This window comes from Geotrypetes seraphini, chromosome 3 (assembly GCF_902459505.1).
Source record: "Geotrypetes seraphini chromosome 3, aGeoSer1.1, whole genome shotgun sequence".
Classification (NCBI taxonomy): Eukaryota; Metazoa; Chordata; class Amphibia; order Gymnophiona; family Dermophiidae; genus Geotrypetes; species Geotrypetes seraphini.
The window spans coordinates 386,291,778-386,316,991 of NC_047086.1; the positions used below are offsets into that span (position 1 = coordinate 386,291,778).

General features: G+C 42.4%; 2 protein-coding genes across 2 annotated transcripts in view; one reads left to right on the plus strand and one right to left on the minus strand.

Moving 5' to 3' along the window:
* CAMKMT (calmodulin-lysine N-methyltransferase) overlaps positions 1-21,106 on the minus strand; it is a 688,167-nt gene extending 667,061 nt beyond the window's left edge. The window contains exon 1 of the mRNA XM_033936811.1: positions 20,937-21,106. Within this exon, the coding sequence (XP_033792702.1) occupies positions 20,937-21,071 (135 nt within the window). The 5' untranslated portion in view covers positions 21,072-21,106. The remainder of the gene's footprint in view (positions 1-20,936) is intronic.
* Positions 21,107-21,243: 137 nt separating this feature from the next.
* The window catches only part of PREPL (prolyl endopeptidase like), a 90,826-nt gene continuing 86,855 nt past the window's right edge, over positions 21,244-25,214 (plus strand). Inside the window, exons 1-2 of the mRNA XM_033936809.1 lie at positions 21,244-21,830; positions 24,165-24,293. Of these exons, the coding sequence (XP_033792700.1) occupies positions 21,642-21,830; positions 24,165-24,293 (318 nt within the window). The 5' untranslated portion in view covers positions 21,244-21,641. The remainder of the gene's footprint in view (positions 21,831-24,164; positions 24,294-25,214) is intronic.

Genomic DNA, 25,214 nt, shown 5'->3' on the forward strand with positions numbered 1-25,214 from the left:
TATTTGTTATATAATCTGATATAATCATTCCACTCTAAATCCTGAAAGGAGCTCCAGATCATGTCTGCCGGTATATCATTTCCTTGGGGGTTCGCTATTTGATGATCACAAGAGTCGTTTGTTGAACAATGGATTCTAAGGTTTTTAATTTTAGAATCGAAGTACAGAGCTAAGTCATTTGCAGAGGGTAGTTTAATGTTCTGTGTCGGTGAGGTGTAGTGAGTGGTGTCAAATAAATTTGTGATCAGGTTGAATAGCTCTTTTGTATTGATTCCTTGTGATATGCTTACTTAAGCAAAAATTACAATATTTACATCCACTTATCTGCTCTGTCACTCAAATGTCTAATGAGTTTTCAAATTCCAGATTCAGTCTCTACCCTCTGAAATTGGTGAAATCCAAATTATAATTCACTAGAACCACCCCTCCCCTCCTTTTACAAAGCTATATTAGGCTTTTTTATCACCGGCTGTGGTGATATTAGCTCCAACGCTCATAGGAATTCTACGAGCGCTGGAACTAATACCGCTGCAGCCGGCAATAAAAAGCCTAACGCGGCTTCGTAAAAAGGTGATGATGCTCTAAAATCACTGTTAAAATCCTGTGGGTTGCTGCAGGGCTAGTAAATTTAACATTTTCAAAATGACGAGAGATGCTCAAAGAACCTTGCATACAAACAAGGTTTGCAGAGGTCCATGGAAATCCCACCCGATCAGTCTTAGAAAATGACTGACACATGCACAGGTAAACACCAAAAAGTCCAACAGGACAGAGAACCCACGGGTATAAAACAGTACACAAGGAAGTGGGAACGGACAATGAACACTCCACTGAAAAACACTGATGTAAAACCAACTTGTTTATTTCATAAAAGGACAAAAGCAGAAGCTGTGGACCCGACACAGCACTGTGTTTCGGCATCTGAGGAACGCCTGCATCAGGGGTCACTAAAAATGGAACCAAACCTGTGGTGTATATGTTCACAGATGACAGATCTGGGATAAAACAGAGCTCGGTCCAACTAACATGCCAGAGTAACCAAAATCACTGAAAAGCTATGCTTCCATTTGTTACCAAGCCATGGAATGGAAGGAAGTGTGTAGCACAGTGGTTAGTTACAAACTCAGCACCCTGAGGTTGTGGGTTTAAATCCCTTGCTGCTCCTTGTGACCCTGGGCAAGTCACTTAATTCCCCCATTGCCCCAGGTACATTAGGTAGAGTGTGAGCCCACCGGGACAGATAGGGAAAAAAGCTTCAGTACCTGAATGTAAATCAAAACCCATCTATTCAAAAAATTTATACAGATGTCATAACTCCAACCTGGATTCATCTCAGTGTGACTCCCCCATCCTCCCTTCTTCACCAGTTACCCTTCCCCTCAAAGCCCAAGCTTGTCAACTGCTTCCCTAACTGCATATATACTGAAACTGCACTATATCCTATCTGTACAGCATCCCAAATTGTATATCCACTGGAATAGCCCAATCCTTCTTGCCGTATCCCATTCCCTAAACTATACTACACCATTCTTCTTGTAATTCCTCTGGAAATGTTCTTCTTCTTGTAACTCTTCTGGAAAAGTCCAGAAGTCTCTTTGTAATCATCCTGAAAATGTCCAGATGTCTCTTTTGTAATTCGCCCAGAACTGCAAGGTTGAGGTGGAATAGAAATCAGTAAAGTAATGTAATGTAATGTATATAAATACTAAAAAGAAATAAATAAGTTTCACTGCTCCATCAGAAGAATTCATAATCCCAGCAAAGAACCTTGTTTTGCCAGATCACCTGGATTTGAAAAAGGTGATCTGGCAAAAACAAGGATCCTTGCTGGGATTATGAATTCTTCTGCTGGAGCAGTGAAACTACTGGAGAGTTTGAAGATTTAATGACATTCCGAAAAATGGTAAAGACCCTCCTCTTCAACTAAAGGTCACCCTCAGTCTACACCCCCCCCCCTTAAGCCCCACCTCTACTCTTCTCTCTCCTGTCTATCTTTTCCCTACATTTCGGTATAGTCCTCTCTCAGTCTGTACTCTAATAAATTGTATTTAAACTCAAATAACTTGTATTTAAACTAAACTACTCATACTTAAACTCTGCTCTTAATTTGCTGTATACTTCCTGTATTTAAACTACTGCACAGTCTTGTATGTCCAAACATTTAAATCTATTGTATATCTTATATAGAAACATAGAAACATAGAAAGATGACGGCAGATAAGGGCTACAGCCTATCAAGTCTGCCCATACCATTATATGTCCAATTACACTCCATTGTGTATGTTTACTTGTAGACCGTTCTGAGCTACTGGGAGGATGGGATAAAAATCTAAATAAATAAATAAATAAGATTTAAATAATTAAAAATCTTGTGAATAATTGGGGATTATGAACCGAGTGGTTGATTCTCCAGCTAAAGATAACTGTTTTTCTAACTCTCCTGTGCACAGATAGTGGTTTGGACCTTTTTGAGATATGGAGCAAGTTCTCTGTGGAGGTGGTGGTTTTTTTTTTATGCCAGTGATAAAATTGAAGGCAGCTAGAAGTTTCTGTATTTATGCTGCTACTTAAATTTGAGGCTTTTTTCTCCACGTTTGTGACTACTAGATACTCTGTAGATTCCTTCCACTGGCTTGGTAACAATTAAATATAGCTGTGGCATTAGTTTTTGTTACCTTTTACACTGGATTTTGTATGCTACTCTAGTCTAAAACTACTCGTATATGAAACTGTAACAGAGGCTTTAAATGCTAAAAAAAAAATTCCTAAACTACCTCCTTTACTAATGTGTAGCGTGGGTTTTAGTGCTGGCAGTGGTGGTAACTGCTCTGATACTCAAAGGAATTCTATGAGCATCAGAGCAGTTACCATCGCTACGCGTTAGTAAAGGAGGAGGAAATAAGCAGAGAAACTTAAATCGTTTCAATGCCTTTATTTTAATTCCTAGTCTATTTTTTTCCAAGTTCAAATATAATTCCCCAGCAAGTAAAATACTCACCAGTGACGATTAGTCCTCTCTGGAAGTCCTCTTATAGCATCTCTTCTGGACTGAAAGCAACTGAGCTCTGGTTTACTTATGTGTGTGTGTTTCTACAGCAATGTCTATTAATGATTCTTTGATGGTTCACACTGAATTGTTGTGTCAGCAGGCACCTATTCAACTTCTCTCTTTAATCAGTCACTGTGGTTTAAATTCACATATTATTAGTACATGATATCCAGCTGTATATTTTATTTGGTATGGATCATTAGGCCATATTTGATCAGTTCTGACTGCAGCTACAAGGCTCATATTGCATCCATTCAATCACTCTAAGCTTGAACACAGAAGTCCAATGCCCTTTGGTTTCTCAGTGATAAAGCTACCAGCTTTTGGCCGGTTGTTACAGTTAATGGTTTAGATATTGAAAGCTAAAACATGCAGCTTTGGAGTCCTATTAGGTATTAATCTCATATTTAACTACCACATTATCACAGTTTTCAAATTTTGCTTTTTTCCATTTGTAGCAACTTCACATGATCTAGTCAGTATTCACAGTTTAATTTTGCCTATGTGCAGAGCAAATTTATACCAGGTCAGTTAGATTGGGATGGCAAGAAGGCTCCTATTTTATAAAAGTTACATAAGCACCTGTGTCTTTAAAATGTTGACCCACAAAATTACAGAAATTGCAGATACAGTATTTAGATCTGCTTAGAAACATGTGTAAATGTTCACACATAAATTATGACGACCCAAAATCCACTCCAAACATGCCTACCACAGTTGCATAAAATTACACATATTATGCATACTTAAATTCTACAGGATAATATTATAAAGGTGAAATTATTCTTAACCTTATCATTTCTTTTCCTTGCATCCTGCTAGACAATGGGCTGTGCCCCCCCCCCCCTACCAGCATTTGGGAGGCAGAAAATTTTGAATATTCCAAAGATTTTTACCACTGAAAGAAGTGGTACAGCCTGAACATTTGAGTGTACTCATACCAAAACTATATGAAACTACCAGAATAGAAATGACACAGAACCAAAAACTCAAAACAATAATGAGGGAACCCCAGTAAAACACACTACAACTCCTTAAGGGATAGGTATGTCAATGCTCTGAAAACCCATTTTAAGATGCCAGGTTGGTTGAATGTCTTTAATTCTACTCCCCTCCCCCCGAAGAAAAAAATATATCAGGGTGAGAGCCCAAGCATGTTCTTTGCAGTTTGCCTCTAACACACACAGCTCTGCTACCTGAACCTTAAGCAAACTGAAGGCCAGACCCTTCTCCAGCCCTCTTTGTAAGAAGGGCAGGATAAGGGGAAGATCTCTTTTGAACAGATCAAAACTCCAGCTCTCACACAGTCTCTCAAATAGCTTCCAAATCCATATGTATGCCACAGAAATGGCTCAACTGTGTGTTTTAAGGAAAGAGTCTCAATCACTATGGAAGAAAAACTAATCATATCCTCTCAAGGGTCAAGTCATACGCCATAAGGAATCCAGATTCTTGAGGAATATTGGTCCTTGCTGAAGAAGGCCTGGCCTCTTGGGAAAAAGGAAAAGCAGCTACACCAGGATCAGGTCCACATACTAAGGCTAGTTTGGCCAATCAGGATCTACCAAGAGCTCCAAGAAGGGGTATGAAAGGGGGTCTATGCACTTGCTTATGTAGCTGTAATACAGAGCTTGGCTGGACAACCTCCAGAGGTAGGCAACAAAACTGGTAGGAGATTTGCACCAAAAGACATACAAGAAGAGACTGGAAGACCTGAATATGTATACTCTGGAGGAAAGAAGGGACAGGGGCAGAGGAAATTAGGCCAGTAGAAGACCCAAAGCAGCGTGTTTACTGTGCCTGGGACGCTGCTGGAGCTGCGAGGTTTGTCGGCCGTCTAGCGGTGGGAGGGTTGGCTGGGAGGGTCAACGGGGGTTTCTGGTGTTCCGGGTAGGTTCAGCGCAGGGGGGGCGGTTAAAAACATGCTGCTCAGGGGGATGGGAGGCAGGAGGGCCTGGGTTGCGTCAAGGGCAGGAGGGCCTGGGATCTCTCCTGTCCATATTTTAGTGGGGAGAGGGGGTTAGGGAGAGTCACTGGGCCAGGAGGGCTTGGGCTCCCTCTTGACCAGATCGTGGGGGGGAGGGGGGTTGGAAATCACAGGGCCAGGAGGGCTTGGGCTCCCTCCTGGCCCCATCTGATTCGGTGGGGGGGGGGGGGGTTGGGGATCACGGGGCAAGAGGGTTTGGGCTCCTTCCTGCCCTGATCGGTCGGGGGGGGGGGGAGGGTGGATCACGGCAGGGGAGATGAGCCATCTCTCCTGCCGCGATCATTGCTGTAGGGGGTAGGAAGGTTGCTGGGGCCTCTGAGCTGATCGCAACAGCCATGATCAGCTCAGCGGCCCCTTTTCGGCACTTATACCTGTTTTGACTTGGTCTAAGTCAAAACGTATAGGTCCTGACTAGGCAACCTGCCTAAAGTTTTGGTTATACCTGCTGCATGCCTAGGTCTAGGTCGGCCCACCTCCCGCCCACCACCCGCCCTTTCCCCTCATCTAAAAACGCCTCTTTTCTCTCTGCGCGTTTAGAGGCAGGGGAAAGGCTTAAGCTGGTTTTAGATACGTCTAAAACCAGCTTTGATTATGGGTACTTGGACAATCAGGCTTTTTTGATCGTCCAAGTAGCCATTTAGGCCACTTTTTAGATGTTGGGTTTTGTTTTTATTATGAGCCCCTTTGTTTTGAAAATGCCCCCGATAGTCCCTGCTTCTTTGAGTTACATTCTAGTTAAAGAAGAATATTAAGACATACAAAGCACAAATAAAGATTGAAATTAAATAATGAAATTGATTGGGAAGAACTAACCAGGTGATTTACAGATGGTGTTATCAAGGTAGGGCCAACGTATACTATAGAAGTTGCAATGAATGAGGAATCTTGGACTACTATGTAAAATTGCATTATCTTAAAATTTCAAGAGAGGCCTTTGCACCTACCAACAAGGTTTATTAAATAAGATGTGCACAGAAAATATGTATGCACTCGTAAGGTTTTCAATGATAAAATCGTTTGAACATAAAAATAATAAAACAAAAAGGGGAGGACTGACAATAACTCACTGATAGGTATGAATGGGTGACAAAAGGAGTGACGGTGAAAGGCTACATCATATAATCCCAAGGATGGGTGAAGAATACTTGGGGGAAAAGATAAAAGGTGAGGCTGCGGAAGGCCTGGCGAGAATGAATCGCAGAATAAAGAAATGCTTCTTGAAAGCATCTTGGAACAGGAAAGTTTTGAGGCCCGATTTGAGTTTAGAAGCTAAAACCACTCAACAGTTGAAATCTAACTGGTCTATTGAAACGACCTGTACAGGAAAAGACCAATTGAGCTATCTTGATAGTGATATTTGCATTTAAGGCCCCTTTTATCAAGCTACGCTAAAGGTTTTTAGCATGGGTCGGCGCAGTAAATGCTCCGACGCTCATAGAATTTCTATGAGCGTTGGAGCATTTACCTCACCAGCCCATGCTAAAAACCTTTAGCGCAGCTTGATAAAAGAGGGGGTTAGTTATGCACTTAAGTGCTAGAAGTCCAAATTTTGGTACTAAACAGCAAAATCTGAACAATCATGATAAAATACAAGTGTTCAAGTCAAAACTTAATGCAAATCACATGCAAGATGCTCCTATTCACTAAAAAGCTTACTTACAATTAAAAACTGTAAAGGTTCATGCTACTATGTAGCTTACATGGAGAAATAATATGAACATACATGCCCACAGTTTAAGAGATGGGGTGGAAGCAGGAATTGTTCAACCAACGTGGGCATGCTGATACAGTTATTTCTCTAAAAGCTAGAGCACATCTATATGTACCCAGGAGTGATGAGAAGTAACAAAGATTGGTATAACCTGTTCCTTTTGGCACAGACCAAAACAAAAAAGAAGGTCTTCCAAAATTCTATGATAAACTCTTGATGGAAAAGGCTAATGTACAAGCAGCTCACAAAACACTATCAAAGTGCTATTATTAATAAATACTCATCATGATTTTTTTTTTTTTTTTTTTTTTTAATATATACATTTGGTGATACCAACAACAACAAAAAAATCATAGAACCCTTCAGACATACACATCCTGTGAAAAAGAGAACCTTACTTCTTAGTTTACTAATATGTTACAAGTGACACAGCCAAAAAAAAAAAAAAAAAGCAACCTTTATTATTTTTTAGGGCAGAAGGCAAACTAGCTCCCAGAGTGATGGACCCCGAGCCTGAAAAGGGTGGCACACAGCAGGCCGTCTCCACAGGTCCACCAAAGTTTATCTGTAAAGCAACAGTCCGGCTCCGTGAACTGCATCCTTTCCTCCGGCAGAAGACCTCCGAAAGGGGGTCTAACGGCACCCAAGCCACTGAAAATAAACTTTAAATTGCAAAAAATAAGAAGCAGAGCAGATCAGAAAGATTTCTGCACAGATCACTTGCAGAGGGCTTCGCCTCTCAGTAGTAGGAGCACATGATGAGAAAAGTGTTGGATTTTTGCAAGTCTCAGATCGTGGGAATGGATTGGACACCCTGGCCCTGATTCTCTAAAAATGTGTCCCGATTTTAGGCAGCTGTAGGCGTCCTACAGCTGTCTAATCAGCCAATCAGGATGCACGTTTTTTTAAAAAAAATGCTCCCCAGGCAGGCCGCCTATATTAAAGGCGAGGCCCGCAAGACACCTAGGCCCTGATTCTGTATAGGACGCCCGGGAGAGGCGTCCTATTCAGAATCGGCCTAAACTAAACCCCGATTCTGTAACCGGCGTCCATGTTACAGACGCGGGTTAGAGAATCGGGTTAGATTAGACACGGCCCGCTACACTTATCGCGGCAAGGGATCTCTCTGCCGCTATAAGTATAGCGGGCCGTGGCCCCCTGACCGATCACTGGCAGGAGGGTGCCCAAGCCCTCCTGCCCGAAGACGCCCCCCCCCCCCCGACACTACCGACCGTCCCCCCCCCCCCCGACAATATCGGTCGCTGGCAGGAGGGTGCCCAATCCCTCCTGCCCGAAGACGCACCCCCCCCCGGCGCTAACAACCCCCACTCCACCAAACCTGTTCTTACAGATGGGTCTTGCACGTCGAGCAAGCAGGCACGCCTCGTCGAAATGAGGCGGGCCTGCCCCTTCCCGGCCCATCCCGCCGAAGCTAAGGCCTGATTGGCCCAGGCTCTAGAAGCCTGGACCAATCAGGCCTTAGGAATAGCGGGTCCGCCCATCCCTACTAAGTCTAAGGTCTGATTGGCCAATCAGGCCTTAGATTAAGTGGGGATGGGCGGACCCGCTATGCCTAAGGCCTGATTGGTCCAGGCTTCTAGAGCCTGGGCCAATCAGGCCTTAGGCTTCGGCGGGATGGGCCGGGAAGGGGCGGGTCCGCCTCATTTCGACGAGGCGTGCCTGCTTGCTCGACATGCAAGACCCATCTGTAAGAACAGGTTTGGTGGAGTGGGGGTTGATAGCGCCGGGGGGGGCGTCTTCGGGCAGGAGGGATTGGGCACCCTCCTGCCAGCGACCGATATTGTCGGGGGGGGGGATCGGTAATGTCGGGGGGGGCGGGCGGTAGTGTCGGGGGGGGGGCGGCGGGCGGTAGTGTCGGGGAGGGGGGTGCGTCTTCGGGCAGGAGGGTTTGAGCACCCTCCTGCCAGTGATCGGTCAGGGGCCACGGCCCGCTATACTTATAGCGGCAGAGAGATCCCTTGCCGCGATAAGTATAGCGGCCGCGTCTACTTACAATGTAGACCAGCATTTTGCTGGCCTACATTTTTAAGCTTCTCATCTACTAGGGAGACGCGTAGGGCCGCCTAGGTTCAGCCTAAGGCCCGCCTAAGGCCCTTAGACGAGCTTAGGCATCTTGCGGGTCTCCCTAGGCTCCCGGAGGCGCCTTCAGGCCTGCCTGGGGAGCATTTTTTTTTTTTTTTAAACGTGCATCCCGATTGGCTGATTAGACAGCTGTAGGATGTCTACAGCTGCCTAAAATCGGGACGCACTTTTAGAGAATTAGGACCCCTGCATATAGAATACAGAAGGGACATACCAGAATTTTAATTTTGTACTTTGTCCATTGCACTGGTCCACTTGTTGGTAATAGCGGTATATCAAATAAACTTAAACAAAAACAAAGTGATACTAAACTTTCCAGGAAAAGACCAGCAAATATTAAAAACGCCTTCTTTATGACAGGGTCATAATAAGTTATATCTCCAGAAAAAATTATCTTAACAAAATTATATTGTCATTACTTATATGAAATTAAATTGCAGTCAAGGAGCATAGCTAGGAACACCAGCAAGAGAGAAAAAGAAAAGAATGTAGTTTTGCTATAGTAAAAAAGGCACCATAATGAGGAGTGTGTGGCGCAGTGGTTGGATCTACAGCCTCAGCACCCTGGGGTTGTGGGTTCAAACCCCGCGCTGCTCCTTGTGACCCTGGGCAAGTCACTTAATCCTCCATAGCCCCAGGTACATTAGATAGATTGTTAACCCACCGGGACAGAGAGGGAAAATGCTTGAGTACCTGATTGTAAAAACCGCTTAGATAACCTTGATAGGCGGTATATAAAATCCTAATAAACTTGAAACTTGATTAAAAAAAAAACAACAACAACAAACCAAGACAGCAAAGAGTGCACCAAAATGTGAAGAGAAAGAAGGCACAGTGTGAGAAATGTTGCTCATAGAAAGAAAAAAGAAGATCAATGAATAACACTGCACAGAATATCTGGAAAAGAATATACGAGTACTGTGTATTTTCTTTATTGATAATACACTGAAGTTCACATCATATGATGAATGTACATTTAGATTTATGTTTACAACTTTGACTCATTTAAATGCCTTTAACTTATTTTAGGGCTCCTTTTATCAAGCCGCACTAGCGGTTTAACGCGTGTAATAGCGCGTTAAACCGCCAGCAGCGCTAGCCGCTAACCCCTGCCTTGAGCAGGTGGTAGTTTCTTGGCCAGTGCAGGGGTTAGCGTGTGATTAAAAGTCACACGCGCTAACCCTGCTAGCATGGCTTGATAAAAGGAGCCCTTAAGAAAGTGTCTGAAAAAGAAGGAATACACAAAGAATAAATTATCTATTCATTTTGATACAAACTATAACAAAAAGTATTTTTGTGTGTTGGAGCTATTTGACATTGTGTACAGAGAAAAAAAAAAAGGTTATTCAATTATGAGTTCAAAATAAAATGTTTATTCTCCCCTTGAAATAAATCCGAAATTACAACAATGAGCATCAATAATTCAAGCTATAAAATTAACCATACTTTATTTAGGTTGTAACAATTTTTTTATTGACATGAAAAAAATATAAGGCACGCATTAGTGAATACAGCAACAACAAACGCCAGCTCAGAGAAAAAGATACATCGGCTGCATACACCAAGACAATCATACCAAATCATGTCACAAACACCAACCCAGAAAATCTCCCACCATCGCAAGGTCCCGCCTCCCCCCAAACCTAACCCCCATCAACACCCCCCCGACCCCCCCTAAGGGAGTGGAACACCGGACATAGAAAAGCACAAACCCAATTCCCCCCCCCCCCAGGGTCTGAACTCTGATGACCCTAGGGCGACAAACCCAACTAGGCATCCCCCTCCCTCTAAGCAGAGCCCCTCCAGCCCTCTACAACCCCCCTCAAACCCCCCCCCCAAACCCCAGAGCAGAGAGACGTCGAGATCCAGAGCTGGCCAGGAGAAAGCCGCTTCAAGTCAAGGTGTTCAGGAGCAGGCCACGCCCCCTAGGAGACAAGGAGTTGACATATGGGTCCCAGATCAGCAAAAAGCTCCGCCGACGCTTAAGGGAAACCCCCACCTCCCGGGCCTCACAAAGAACCAACTCATGGAGAAGAGCCCTCAAATGCCAAAAAGACGGAGGACTCGAACCATACTTTATTTAATGCTATATCATTATTTATTTGGCTCTATCAACCACGTGTTCATGAAGAGATTCACCCAAAGTGGTTTATAATACATTCAATAGAAATCATACAACTGGACCTATCAGCGGCATTCGACCTAGTAGACCACAACATCCTTCTACAGATCTTAGATGCAATAGGCATCTCAGACAAAGTATACTCCTGGTTCGAAGGATTCCTAAAACTCAGAACCTACAGTGTAAAATCAAACAAAAAAAAATCAGAATCCTGGTCAAACCCCTGCGGCGTACCACAAGGATCTCCACTATCCCCCACCCTCTTCAATCTATACACTGCCTCTCTAGGAACTCACCTGGATAATCTAGGCATAACATCCTATAGCTATGCGGATGACATCACCATCCTCATCCCATACGATCATTCTAAACCTACCATGACAGACGAACTTCACCAAACACTGGAAGCAGTCACAACCTGGATGGAAAATCACAAACTTAAACTCAACCAAGACAAAACCAAATTCATCCTCCTAGAAAATGACAAGATCCAAACCACAACCATCCTAGACATAAACGCAACCAAATATCCCATCCAAACAACCATAAAACTACTTGGCATGACCATAGACAGATGCTGCACTATGCAACCGCAAATAAACAAAACAACGCAAAAATCATTCGCAATCATGAGAAACCTGAGACAAGTCCGAAAATTCTTTGAAAGTACACAATTCCTACTTATAGTACAATCCCTAATACTAGGTATATTGGACTACTGTAACATACTCTTCCTCCCATGTCCGGCAACTACGATAAGACAACTCCAAACAATCCAAAATACAGCCTTAAGACTCGTCTATTCATTGAAAAAACACGACCACATCACTGAGGCCTTCATCAACTCACACTGGCTCCCAATCCAAGAAAGAATCCAATTCAAATTCTACTGCATATTATTTAAAACCCTACACGGAGACAGTCCATCATACCTGAACAATCGCCTCATCCAAGCAACCAATACCAGACACAGAAAAACGCACTCCCCATTCATACCCCCCCCATCCAAAGAAGTAAAAAGAACAAAACTACATGACGGCCTCCTAGCCACCCAAGCTGCAAGACTAGACAACCAGATCTCCAACCTTCTGATGACCACCCCAGACTATAAGACGTTCAGAAAAGAAATAAAAACCACACTCTTCAAGAAATTCCTAAAACAGCAATAACAACACGACCTCTAAAAGCCCTTAAGATCTACATCCTACCTCTCTAGCTACTCATTATAATTCATGTAATTCTGTAATTCGGTAATTCTGTAATTCATTGTAATTCTGTCTTTAAACTAACCTTTGTAATTCTGTAATTCGGTAATTCTGTAATTCATTGTAATTCTGTCCTTAAACTAACCTTTTGTAATCCGCCTTGAACCGCAAGGTAATGGCGGAATAGAAATCCCTAATGTAATGTAATGTAATGTAATACTCAAGTATTTCCCATATTTCCTGACACGTTCACAATCTAACTGTGGTAATTGGGGCAATGGAGGGTTAAATAACTTGCCCAGAATCACAGGGAGCAGGCTGGGATTTAAATCGCAACCTCAGGGTGCTGAGTCAGCAATTCTAACCACTAGGCTACACCTTCCCACAAAATATGAAGATTGATTATTAGTATGACAGAAATTCTGTTAATGCTGTCAAATTAGTTCTTCCAAACTGCAAAAACATGCAGAATGGAAAACAAAGAACAAATATTTTAGATGGAGAAAATTAAACTACTCAAAGACATGTCTTATATGCCAAGCCTACATTAGAATTGGCAATATAGGTAAGGTAGATATTCTGTCCAGCCCAAGAAATGCTATCAATAAGTATTCAAAAGTTGACTGGATCACTATGTATTAAAGTAATTTATGTTGTATTCCAAAAGGACACCTCAGCCCCACCACTCCACCGCATATAATGTTTTCTATATAGCGGGAAGCATGTTGTGGTGCTTCATCATTGGCTGTCACTTTTTGGTTATTCACTACTAGTTTCCTTATTTTTTGTATGTAGAAATTTTCTTTTTAGTTTTTATCTCAATAATTTAAGAAATAAATATTCCCTTAACACTCAACCTTCCAAGTGTCATAGTGTACGATTTAAAAGTAAATTGTACTTATCTCAGCCAACACCAGGGGAGTCTGACCCGACATGTTTCACACAACAGTGTTTTATCAAGGGTCTCCCAAGGCTGCCGCTGTCATCCGACTCCGTATACGGAGTTGGATGACAGCGGCAGCCTTGGGAGACCCTTGATAAAACACTGTTGTGTGAAACATGTCGGGTCAGACTCCCCTGGTGTTGGCTGAGATAAGTACAATTTACTTTTAAATCGTACACTATGACACTTGGAAGGTTGAGTGTTAAGGGAATATTTATTTCTTAAATTATTGAGATAAAAACTAAAAAGAAAATTTCTACATACAAAAAATAAGGAAACTAGTAGTGAATAACCAAAAAGTGACAGCCAATGATGAAGCACCACAACATGCTTCCCGCTATATAGAAAACATTATATGCGGTGGAGTGGTGGGGCTGAGGTGTCCTTTTGGAATACAACATAAATTACTTTAATACATAGTGATCCAGACAACTTTTGAATACTTATATGCCAAGCCTGTCATCTCCATGTTTAAAATCAAACCTACCAATTTAATATAATCTATATATCTTATAGGCATTCTAATTCAATGTAGCTATACATTTTCCCAGTGGGATAAACTCTTTAGTAAATCTAATCCTTGAGAGCAAGCATAAACACTGAACATAACAGAACCTATTTACAAAAGGTTCTCTCCCTTTATTTTTTTTTTAATCTAGGAAAAATATGTGTAGTAAATAGGGCCCTTGCTAGCAATGATGACAGATAGGCAGACTGGATGGACCATAAAGGTCCAACGAGGCAGCCAAATTTGGTCAAAACCAGATAAGTTTCAGTTTCTGAGGAAAACGGTTAGTTTTGATAGCAGTTCAATTTCTGCCAAAACTGATAAAAATACAGTTTCGGCAGTCTACTAATGATTCGAGCACACTAAATGCTAAGAAGCCCATAAGTATAAAATGGGCTTCTTAGTATTTAACACGCACTAAATGCTAGCATACCATGGTATAAGGACCCCTAAAACTGACCTGAAATATTGCACAATATGTATAGTTTATTAGTCATTACACAATCTATTATAAATTTATTTATTTGTTTTCTATCCCGTTTTCCCCAAAGTGCTCAGAACGGGTTACAGGTTAAACATACAAAATATACAGTTAACAGGTTACGATTTGCCATAATTACAGTACAAGTTTATGATACAAGTTTTATCCTATACAGTACATAATACAGTTTACAAGTTAAATTTGCCAAAGTTACAGTGCAAGATTTTTCAGTACAAGTTTTTTCCTAACATGCCTGGATCTGGTACCAATATACATCTATTTGTAATCTATTGGTCATGGGCAGGGGAGTTAGGTGAAGAGGTATGTTTTTATTGCTTTCCTAAACTTGAGGAGTCCTTCAAGGAATCCGATCCGCGGGGGCAGTCAATTCCAGTGGCTCAGTATGAAATAGGAATAGGAACATCGTCTGGCAGTTTTCAGTTGAAGGGCACGACCAAGGGGAAGGAGGGGGGGGGGTTGGGCCTGTTCAGCACTTACAGAGTAAGATTGGCAGTCATGCAGCCCAGCGCCATGTCATGCAAAGAGTTGAATGCTGGTATCAGGCCCTTGAAGAAACATTTGGCTATGGACAGCCAGTGAGCTGATGATAGAGCCTGGGAGACAGGGTCGTGGACACAGAGGTTTTTTAGAAGCTTGATTGCAGCGTTTTGTACATATTAGATACATCGAACATTCTTCACTGTGAGACCGTTGATTAGCGCATGGCAGTAATCCATGCGGGAGAGTACTAAGGTATAGAGTAGCTAGTTGAAGTTAGACTCAGAAAAGAAGTTTCTTATTTTTTGAGTTGTCACAGGTAGTACATTAAGGAAGATACCACCTGAGAGATATGGTTGGAAAGCAATAGGTTGCAGTCAAGAAGTATATCTAGGCTGCACACTTGGTCTTTCAAAGTTATTGTAGTCAAGTCGCAGCGCAGCGAGGGATGGGTGAGGTTGAAGTGTTCTTTGCAAATCCAAAGGAATTCTGCCTTGGAAGCATTTAGTTGTAATTTGTTGATGGACATCCAGTTTTTGATTTCTGAGAAGCAGTTTAGGAGTTTCGCAATCTGGGCGTCACGGGTTTCTCCTAGCGGTAGGTACAGCTGGATGACATCCGCAAAGGAGTGCATCTGTATTATACATCAAAGGTACATAAATAACTAATTTTGAAAGGAACATCAGAACTCACCCTCTAATCTCAACAGTTGCTAAAATAGCAATATTAACCTAGTAAGATGCCATTGGACTCATATTGTCAAACAGATTAGAACTGTAGATATATAAATCAGACTTCACAGAATTTTCCATTTCGGTTAGCTGATGGACACTAAAACAAAGACCTGCCAAAAGTTTTGTTCCAGCTTTCATAGGGTTCCCAAGGTCACAGACTACCAGGCGGGTTTGATTCTCTGTTTTAAATGCACATGACAATCTTGATAAAGATTCACTGCTGCAAACATCCCAATGAAGTCTGCCTGAGGCGGCATTTCCACAGTCAGTTCAGCTTTGTAGGCCCCTTCTCCCTGGTTCTGTGCTGTGACAATCAGGGTCAGAGGGCTATCATCTCCTATATAAATCTTTCTGTTCACTGTCTACTGCAATCTTCAGGTTTGGTTTACAGATATTGTCTTCATCACAGTCCAGAAGAATATGAGCCTACTGGCTGATGTTGGCAGGAGTAAACTTGTTAAGGATAGGCTGTAGTCCAGTTGAGTATACTACTGTTTTATAATTCAACTGGTACTCCATGAAAATAGTAACTGGTGTAAGCTTGCCTTTGAACTCTGAATCATCCCATAAAAAGGCCTGGAGTTCTTCTTCACAGCATAGGCCACCCCCATTGATGATAGTCATGTCTTTGGAGTGGACAGACTGTCTAATATGCAGAAACAAAGCTCTCCTGATGGCCCCCTTTTGCTTCACTTTATCCAACAACAGCTCCACAGAGAACATGAAATCTTTTGCTAGCTTTCCTTTACCATCAGCCTTTAGGCAGAAATTCACTGTAAAACAGAAAACCTTAGCACTGGTACCTTCAAGCTTACAGATTTTATTTTCCGGATTTAGGACATTTGAAGAAACATCTAGAACTGAAGCTCAGGAACCAAAAAGCAAATTGAGGAATATTTCAGATATACTTGAAACCTCTTTGTCAGCAGATTCTGAACGGGCCACTCTGTTAGTCTCATTTGTTTTGAACAAGATATGAATACCAGCATTGAGACATTTTTCACAACTCTCAAACTCTTTTTGTGGAAAAAGGATTTGGATTACTCTGACACTAAGCAAACTCAAGAGAAAAGGAAGTTGTTTTAAGAACATAAGAATTGCCGCTGCTAGGTCAGACCAGTGGTCCATCGTGCCCAGCAATCTGCTCACGCAGCGGCCCTCTGGTCAAAGACCAGCGCTCTGAGACTAGCCCTACCTGCATACGATCCGGTTCAGCAGGAACTTGTCTAACTTTGTCTTGAGTCCCTGGAGGGTGTTTTCCCCTATGACAGACTCCGGAAGAGCGTTCAAGTTTTCTACCACTCTCTGGGTGAAGAAGAACTTCCTTACATTCGTACGGAATCTATCCCCTTTCAATTTTAGAGTGTGCCCTCTCGCTCTCCCTACCTTGGAGAGAGTGAACAACCTGTCCTTTTCCACCAAGTCTATTCCCTTCAGTACCTCGAATGTTTCAATCCCTCTGTTCGAGGGAGAAGAGGCTGAGTTTCTCTAATCTTTCGCTGTACAGCCATGCGGCAAGATACCTTAGCACTGGGGACAACTTTCTTATTAGTAAGGTTACCAGATTTTTGGCTTCCAAATCTGGCAGTGTCAGATGGGGCAGGGAAGCATGGAGCATTTCCATGACAATTTTCCATCATTAAATTACAATTTTCACCTCTCTCCCCTCCACTCTTAGTTCAGTCAACCCTTTCTTCCCTCTTTCAATCCAGCCATCTCTACCTTTTTCTTTCCTCTGTTCTAGTCCAGTTAACTCCACCTCTCTTTTTCCTCTGCCTTAGTAAGCCATCTGTATGTCTCTCTTCCCCTGTTCTAGTCCAGCTATCTCCACCTCTCTTTTTCCTCTGGCTTTAAAGCAAGCCACCTGTATGTCTCTCTCTCTTCCCCTTTCGAGTTCAGCCATCTCCACTTCTAGATCCAGTTCAGCACTTGACCTCTCTCTCCACTTCCAGACCCAGAGCAGCTCTTTCACCCCCTTTTTATCTGGTCCTGCATCTAGTTCTCGCTCCTTCCTCTACCCTCCTCCCTCAAACTTCTCTTTGCAGCTTCCACTCATTCCCGATGCATTATGAAGTATAGTGCTGTGGTGAAGCAGCAATTCTCAACCACACTGTGCTGTTTCTGCCGGGTCCCACAACAGGAAGTATATGTCGGAGGGGGTGAGATCTGGCAAAGACACAGAGCATGGTTGAGAAGAGCTGCTGCATTGAAGCATTATGCCTTCCTAATGCTAACACTGGAAGAAAGAAGCCAGGAGTGCAAAGGGAGGTGCGAGGGGAGAGATCGACACCGGCAGCGAGTGGTGGCAACAGACTGAAATGCAGGATGACATGAAGAGAGCATTAGCAATGCCTCAACTGGGTTCAGACCTGGGGTCCATCGTGCCCAGCAGCCCGCTCATGCGGCGGCCCAACAGGTCCAGGACCTGTGCAGTAATCCTCTATCTATACCCCTCTATCCCCTTTTCCAGCAGGAAATTATCCAATCCTTTCTTAAACTCTAGTACCATACTCTGTCCTATTACATCCTCTGGAAGCGCATTCCAGGTGTCCATCACAAGTTGGGTAAAGAAGAACTTCCTAGCATTCGTTTTGAAGGGAGGCAGGCAGGGTAAGACTAAATTAAACTGCAGCACCTCTGTCTCCATTACTAAAGCTGGAGAGAGGGTTGCCAAACAAGGGAGAACTGGGGATAAGGATCTGAAATCAGGGATGTCTAGTAAACCTATTAGTCTAGCCTTGCAAATGTATGTACTTTTTTCCGCCAAAACATCTGAGAGCATTCCTTGATATGAAAAAAATTGTGACCAGTACAGTCCAACTTCTTAATGGTTGTATTTGGAATACAAGTTGGGACTTAATCATGTTAAAGTCTTATTAAGAACATAAGAATAGCATTACTGGGTCAGACCAATGGTCCATCCAGCCCAGTATCCAGTCTTCATGGGGGCCAATCCAAGTAACACATACCTGGCAAAAAACAAAATACAGTAGTAGCAGAATTCCATGCTACTGATCCCGGGCAAGCAGTGGCTTCCCCCATGTCTGCCTCAAGTTTCAAGTTTATTTAAAATTTCTTATACCGTCCAATCAACCTTCTAGGCAGTGTATAAAATCGTAAAAACTATAGCTATAGCTAAAAAAACATACTATAGCTAAAATACAAATTTAAAATGACAGAGAATCACCAAGAATAACAATGACATTCCGAGACATTTAAAACAATGACAAACGGGAACAAAAGGTAAATGGGCAGGAACTACAATAATCAAGGTAAAAGAAAACATTTAGGGAAAAAACAATAGGAGGGGGATACTAGAGGTAAAATCAAGCTAGGTCGCCCTTAAAAGGACAGTTAGATCTCGAAGGCATCAAGAAAAAGAAATGTCTTTAACTTCGTCTTGAAATTATTAAGAATTGATTCATCACGTAAGTAAGTCAGAATATTATTCCAAAGAGAAGGGCGCTAACAGAGAAAATTGTAAACCTCATTGTATTTATGGTTTTGTATTTATGGTGGTGCATTTATGGTTTTGTATTTATGTATTTATTCATTGTATTTATGGTTTGGGGCAGTCAATCTTACAGTCTTAAATGGATTATAAGGGATAAGGAGATTATTAATGAATTCAGGTTTGTTATTTAGTCTGGTTTTGAATGTTAACAAAATAATTTTGTAAGTGAGTTTCTGTATTCTACTGGTAACCAGTGAGCTTTATGTAGAAGGGAGGTGACATGGTCATATTTTTTTTTTTGCATTAAATATAATTTTTACTGCAGTGTTCTGTATTATCTGGAGTCTTCTTATTTCTGTTTTTGTTATGCCTTTGTAGAGGGCATTACAATAATCTATATAGGAAATCACAAGAGAAGGGATCAAGATGTTCAGAGAAGCGGGCTCTAGCAATTTGGATAAGGATCTAATCATACGTAGCCAATAAAAACAGCGCTGAACCACTGTACTGATATGGAGATGATAATTAAATTTACTATCGATAGTGATTCCAAGTAATTTTAATAAAGGTACAACTTTGATAGGTTGAGTTTTGAATTTAAGAGGAGTCTGTAGGGAAAGTCCTTCTTTGTTTGAAAAATCATTAATTTGGACTTTTCGATGTTCAAAGAAAGCATATTGTAGATCAAGCCAGGAATTAATTTTTTCCAATTTTTGATTTACAAGCTTTATTTCATTTAGGTTGTTTAGGTCTATCGGATGAACTAATTGAACATCGTCCACATTGGAACTTGTCCAAACCTTTCTTTAAAACTAGCTACATTAACCATTCTTATCACAGTCTCTAGCAACACATTCCAGAATTTACTATTCTAAGTGAAAAAATATATCCTCCTATTGATTTTAAAAGTATTACTCTGTAACTTCAAGTATCCCCCAGTCTTTGTAAATCTTGATGAAATAAAAATAAATAAATAAATCGATCCACTTGTACCTGTTTCTACACCACTCAGGCTTTTGTAGACTTCAATCATATCTCCCCCTCAGTCATCTCTTTTCTAAGCTGAAGAGCCTGAACCTCTTTAGTCTTTCCTCATACCAGAGGAGTTCCATCCCCTTTAATCATCTTGGTTGCTCTTCTCTGAACTGTATCTCTTTTGCGATAAGGAGACCAAAACTGAATGCAATGCTCAAAATGAGGTCGCACCATTGAGCGGTACAGAAGCATTATATAATTAATTTAATTATTTATTTGGATCTCATTATCCTGTTAGACCTTGCTCTCTCCTCTCCTAATTTAGTCCAAGAATTATAAATATTTCCTGTTATTTCTTATATTCTTTTCTTTATCCGTGTTTCTTTCTAGAAGTAGTAGCTTGTTTATAATTACTTGAACTTATAATTAAAGGAGTTTAAAGATCTTTAATTTCATTTTCCTATTTTCAATCCATCATCATCATGTCATCTTTCATCTATCTCCTACCCCATCATCTAGTCTTACTTCTCCATATCCTCCTCACTATCTAATTTATCTTCCATTTATCTCATTGCCATTATCTCTACCATCCCCTCCTCTCCACAACCTGTCTCCCCCTTGACAAGAGGGGGAATAAGCAAAAGCACCACAGCCAAGAAAATTTACCAGCACAATTTACACACGTTCCATTCACAATATCAGTTCGTACCATAGGCCAGATAAAACATGGGACGCTGCTAAGTATAGTACTAATTACCAGCATACTACATCTAGGAAACTGCTACTAGTGCAGTAATAAACACAGTTTCAGAGGCTGATCAGCGAGGACTTGCGAATTTGCCCCACCCCCTCCACAGATACATAACTATCCCAGTACTACAAAACTTAAAATGTTTTTTTAGGTTCAACAAATTAGCTCGCACATTCTTAGTCGCGAAGCAGAATCATTTCGGCTATAAAAGCAGTGCGTTAAAACTCGTATATTCATTTACTTTGGCAACCCACTTAACAGCATGAACATTTACATCGGTTAACCGTTTTAATTTCCCTTCGGTAGTGTGCCTTAACGGCTCGCAGAGAGTTTGCATTAAGTTTCAAACAGCTTCCGGTTCCGAGAAGGCTGGGGGGCTGTTGCAGGGGGGGAGGGGAGGGCCGCTGGCGGTTACCTGTCCGAGCAGCTTCCAACGCGCTCTAGCAGTGTTGACTTTCCTCCCTGCAACTAAAAGCCTGTCTTGGAACCCCGCCTCCCGCTGCCGGCCGTGGACCGGTTCGCTGCTCTCCACGTCGGGTCTCCCATCCATCCTGGGTGTAGAGAGCCCCACTGGTTTGCGAGAGACTACGGGGGAGCAACGGAGCTCTTCTCCGCTCCCCCTCCCGGACTGTCAAAGCTCCGCGGGAGCCCTACACTGTGAGAAACCGTTATCTCCCAACCCAGCGCGAGCTCGAGCGCAGCGTCACCCGGCGGCCGCGCCCACAGAACAGAACCTTAGCCAATCGAAGAGGCGAGCAAGGGCAGCGCGCGCCCGTTTCCGGAAACATTCGTCATCAGCCAGCCGTCGTCTCGAGCCGCACCTCCTTGCTCCAAAGCACCGCAGTGGCGTCACTATCTGTGACAGATGGACACGGCATTCCCCAGGCTGAGGAGAGTGTGTAGACTAGAGTGACCGTTTTATTACGTCATCTTCGCGCGCCTCCAAAGGAAGGGAAGTGCTTGTCGTTACGTGTGGAATGTGCGACGGCTGGTTTCTCGTTATGGTCTCTCATGTTAAAGCGTTTCTGTTGTATCGACTGGCCCTCTGGAGCTGTGCATAACGCTTGCAAAACACAGCAGCCTCAGTGGAAAGGAAAGAGCCGGGAGAGGCTCCTCCAGCATGAATGCAAGGGTTAGGCTCTTTCTGTGGGCGAGCTTCAGGACTAACCTCACTCACTCCAGGCAGTTACTGAAGTATTGTACAGTTCTCGCCCCTCAGATGCACCTAAACGAATCCCAGCTTATAGCAAAGTGTTTCGGAAACAAACAGTTAGCATCGCCAGTGATTGGTCGATTCTTTTCGAGCAAGGTACATAGTGCATTTATTGCTGTAAATATACAGAAAGCTTAAGTAGATAATTTGGTCCCATTTTGTGTAGACATTTTGTTCTTCTTTTCATGTATCTATTAATTTTACAGAACACTGCTAGGTCTAAACCAGTATTAATTACTAATTGTTAACAAAAGAATCTAAAGAAGCCCATTTGCATCTGCAGCTAAGTAGTTAACCATTCTTTTCAGGTAAATGGTTCACATAAGCAGTATTTAGCTTGTGCTGTTAGTGCAGATAAGCTTTCCTAAAAGGGACCCCTTTTCATTTATTCATTTTATTTGGATTTATTAACTGCCTTTTTCATGAAGAGATTCACCCAAAGAAATTTACAATATATTGTTTGTGAGACTTACTTTTCCTATGAGCCATATGTTACTTAGTGCTTGCTAATATCCATCAGTGCACACTAAGCAGTAAAAGACATTAGTGTGTGCTGTGCCATGTCGCCCATAGGTATAAAATGAGTTGTGCTATTCCTGGTGGAATTCTGTGCAAAAAAATATTGAAAATTCTGCACACTTTACATAATCTTCATGTACAGCATTCTCCTATTATGAGAGATTTCATCTCCTTCCCCCCCCCCCCAAGTATGAAATTCACTACTACTATTACTACCACCACAGCATTTTCCCATGCACCTTTCTGCACACCTTCACCCCATTCTCATGGCACACACACCTTGCCCATATTTTTTTCCAGCCGCCTTCCTGCACGCACACCCCGATATCTATATTTTTTCCACCACCACCACAGCAGTTTCCCATACACTCTCTGCACACTTACCACTCCAACACAATAAAAGGAGGAACTGGAGAGCCATACATCAGGCTGCTTTGTACTCCTTTGCTGTTCTGGGCCCAACTGTTCTTATTGGAGGAATCAACAGGGGCAAGAGGAAGCAGTCTGATGTGCAGCTCCTCTTCTTTCCTCGCTGGAGTGGTGAGTGTATAGGGAGAGAGGCAGCTGGAAAACAGACTGCACAGAATTCTACATGGGAAGGGCAGAATTCTGTACAGTTTAAGAGGTGGAGAATTCTATTCAAATTCTGTATTGCACAGAAGTGCAGAATTCCCCCAGGAGTACTGTGCAGCATTTATTGTGCAATAATATCAGCTTGTGCTAAGCTTTAATAAGAGTTCCTGTATTCCTCCACATGGTGGAGTAGCATAATGGTTAGTGCATTTGGTAGAAAAACCTACCTAGGAAACTGGGTTGCCACAAGTTCTTTGTGATCCTGGGTGGTAGTGAGTAGTGGCACGGCAAATGTGACACATAGCCATAAGAATTGAATGGCTACATCGCATTTGCCATGTGAGACTCGCTACCATGGCTTTGTAAAAGGGGCCCATGTTGTGTTGGTAGTCCTCAGATCTGTTGGTGTAGTGGTTAGAGCTACAGCCTCGGCACCCTGAGGTTGTGGGTTCAAATCCCGCACTGCTCCTTGTGACCCTGGACGAGTCACTTAATCCTCATTGCCCCAGGTACATTAGATAGAGTGGGAGCCTGCCAAGACAGGGAAAAATGCTTGAAAACCTGAATAATTTGTAATCCACATAGAATTGTAGGATATGCGGAATATAATTTTTTTTTTTTTTTTTAAGTATTTAGCTTTGTAAGCAGTAACTGATAGTCCAACCTTCCGAGTCACAAAGTTTTCATCCTTTACCATCTTCTAAAGATTTAATATACTGTACTAGATTCAGTAGTCTAAAATAGGCTTGTACAACCTTTTTCTATCAGGGGCCATATTTTGTAACATTCAGAGGGCCAAAATATGCACTGTTATATTTTGTTGCATATTTCATCAAATAATGGCAAAATATGACAGTGTATCATCTCAGCCTTCACCCAAGCTCTCTCTCTCATGTATCACCCTGCCCTCCACCCAGTTTCTTTTCCCTCACTTGGCTTTGACTGCAGAAGAAAATGGTGGGATTCCTGCATCCCCATCATGACTTGCTCTCTGCAAGCTTGAGCCAGAGAGCCAAGTCATGAAGAAGAAGCAAGAATCCTGCTGTAAATAGGACAACTTTTTTCACTCATTGCAACTTCTGCCCCTATCATGAGCTTATTATGCTCTTTGCACCTTCTACCTCCCCCAAACCTGGATTTTTAGGAGAAGAGATGCTGGCTTTAAAATTCAAGTGTGGGCTAGCAATGAATTAAATAATTTTCTACTCTCCTCCCCAACCCACTGCTGTAAGCTTTCTGTTGCGAACAGATAGTCTTCTGTTCCATCTTTTGTTATAGCTTTGAAAAATAGGTTGTAGCACAAAAATACAGTACTTGACTTTAATTTGTTTTTACCAGGATGTATTAAAATCAGAGAGAGCACATTGGAAACATGTCTCAGTCAAGTATATGGATGTAGAAGCAAAACTCAGACAGAGGCTAGATCACATCTATCAGACATACTCTTTCAGCCCTGATACATCAAAGGTGAGAAAAAAATTTTAAACCAAAGCTGTCTCTTTTGTGTTTGTATATGATTTTAGTTCAGGCAAATTTTATAGTAATGAAATTACACTACTTTAAGCTTCTTTTGCTAATATTTGAAGTCTATATGCAGCATATGTAAAGAGTAATTTTATAGCAGGATTAAGCCTGCTATAAAAACTAGCCTTCAGGGGTTGTGGGTTGGAAGCCTTCTACCATATATACTCGAATATAAGCTGAGATTTTTTGGCCAAATAAATGGCCCCAAAATGGGGGTCTCAGCTTATATTCGGGCCATCACTTACCCGGACCTTTTGCAGGCCCCCACAGGGCCTGCCACAAGACCTGGTGGTCCAGCGGTGGGCTGGGACATGAAAAATCTCCCATCCCGGCCGAATCCAACCACCACCTCATGCCTCCCCTCATGCACCCCCCGACTCCTCAGCAACCTCATAGTGGATGGGATAGGAGGAATCCCTTCTGCTTCCTGTGCCTGCCAAAATTGACAATCGCACCTCCCCCACATACCTTTTGGGCCCCTGGTAGCCAGCTGGTGCACAGAGCAGGAGCAATCTCCTGCCCTGTTCAAGGCCGCTGGCTGATTAGCTTCATTCAGCTTGTAGAACATTGCAGGTCTATGAGATGGAGTGAATACAGAAATATTTTGAATACAATAATAAAGCAAGCTATATGGTAGCACTCAGATTGAAAGTTAAGCGGGCCCAGTCTAACATCTTTTCCATTAAATGACAGTCCGAGGAGATGGTGAGGACCAAAGGGAAGGTACGAGATTGTTTTGTTCAGTTTTATAAGACACTATACTCAGTGGACGATGAGGTGAGGGAAGAGGATATAGATTGCTATCTTAGATCCCTACAGTTAGGTTCTGTTGCAGCTGAGGATGCCCTGTGGTTGGATAGACCT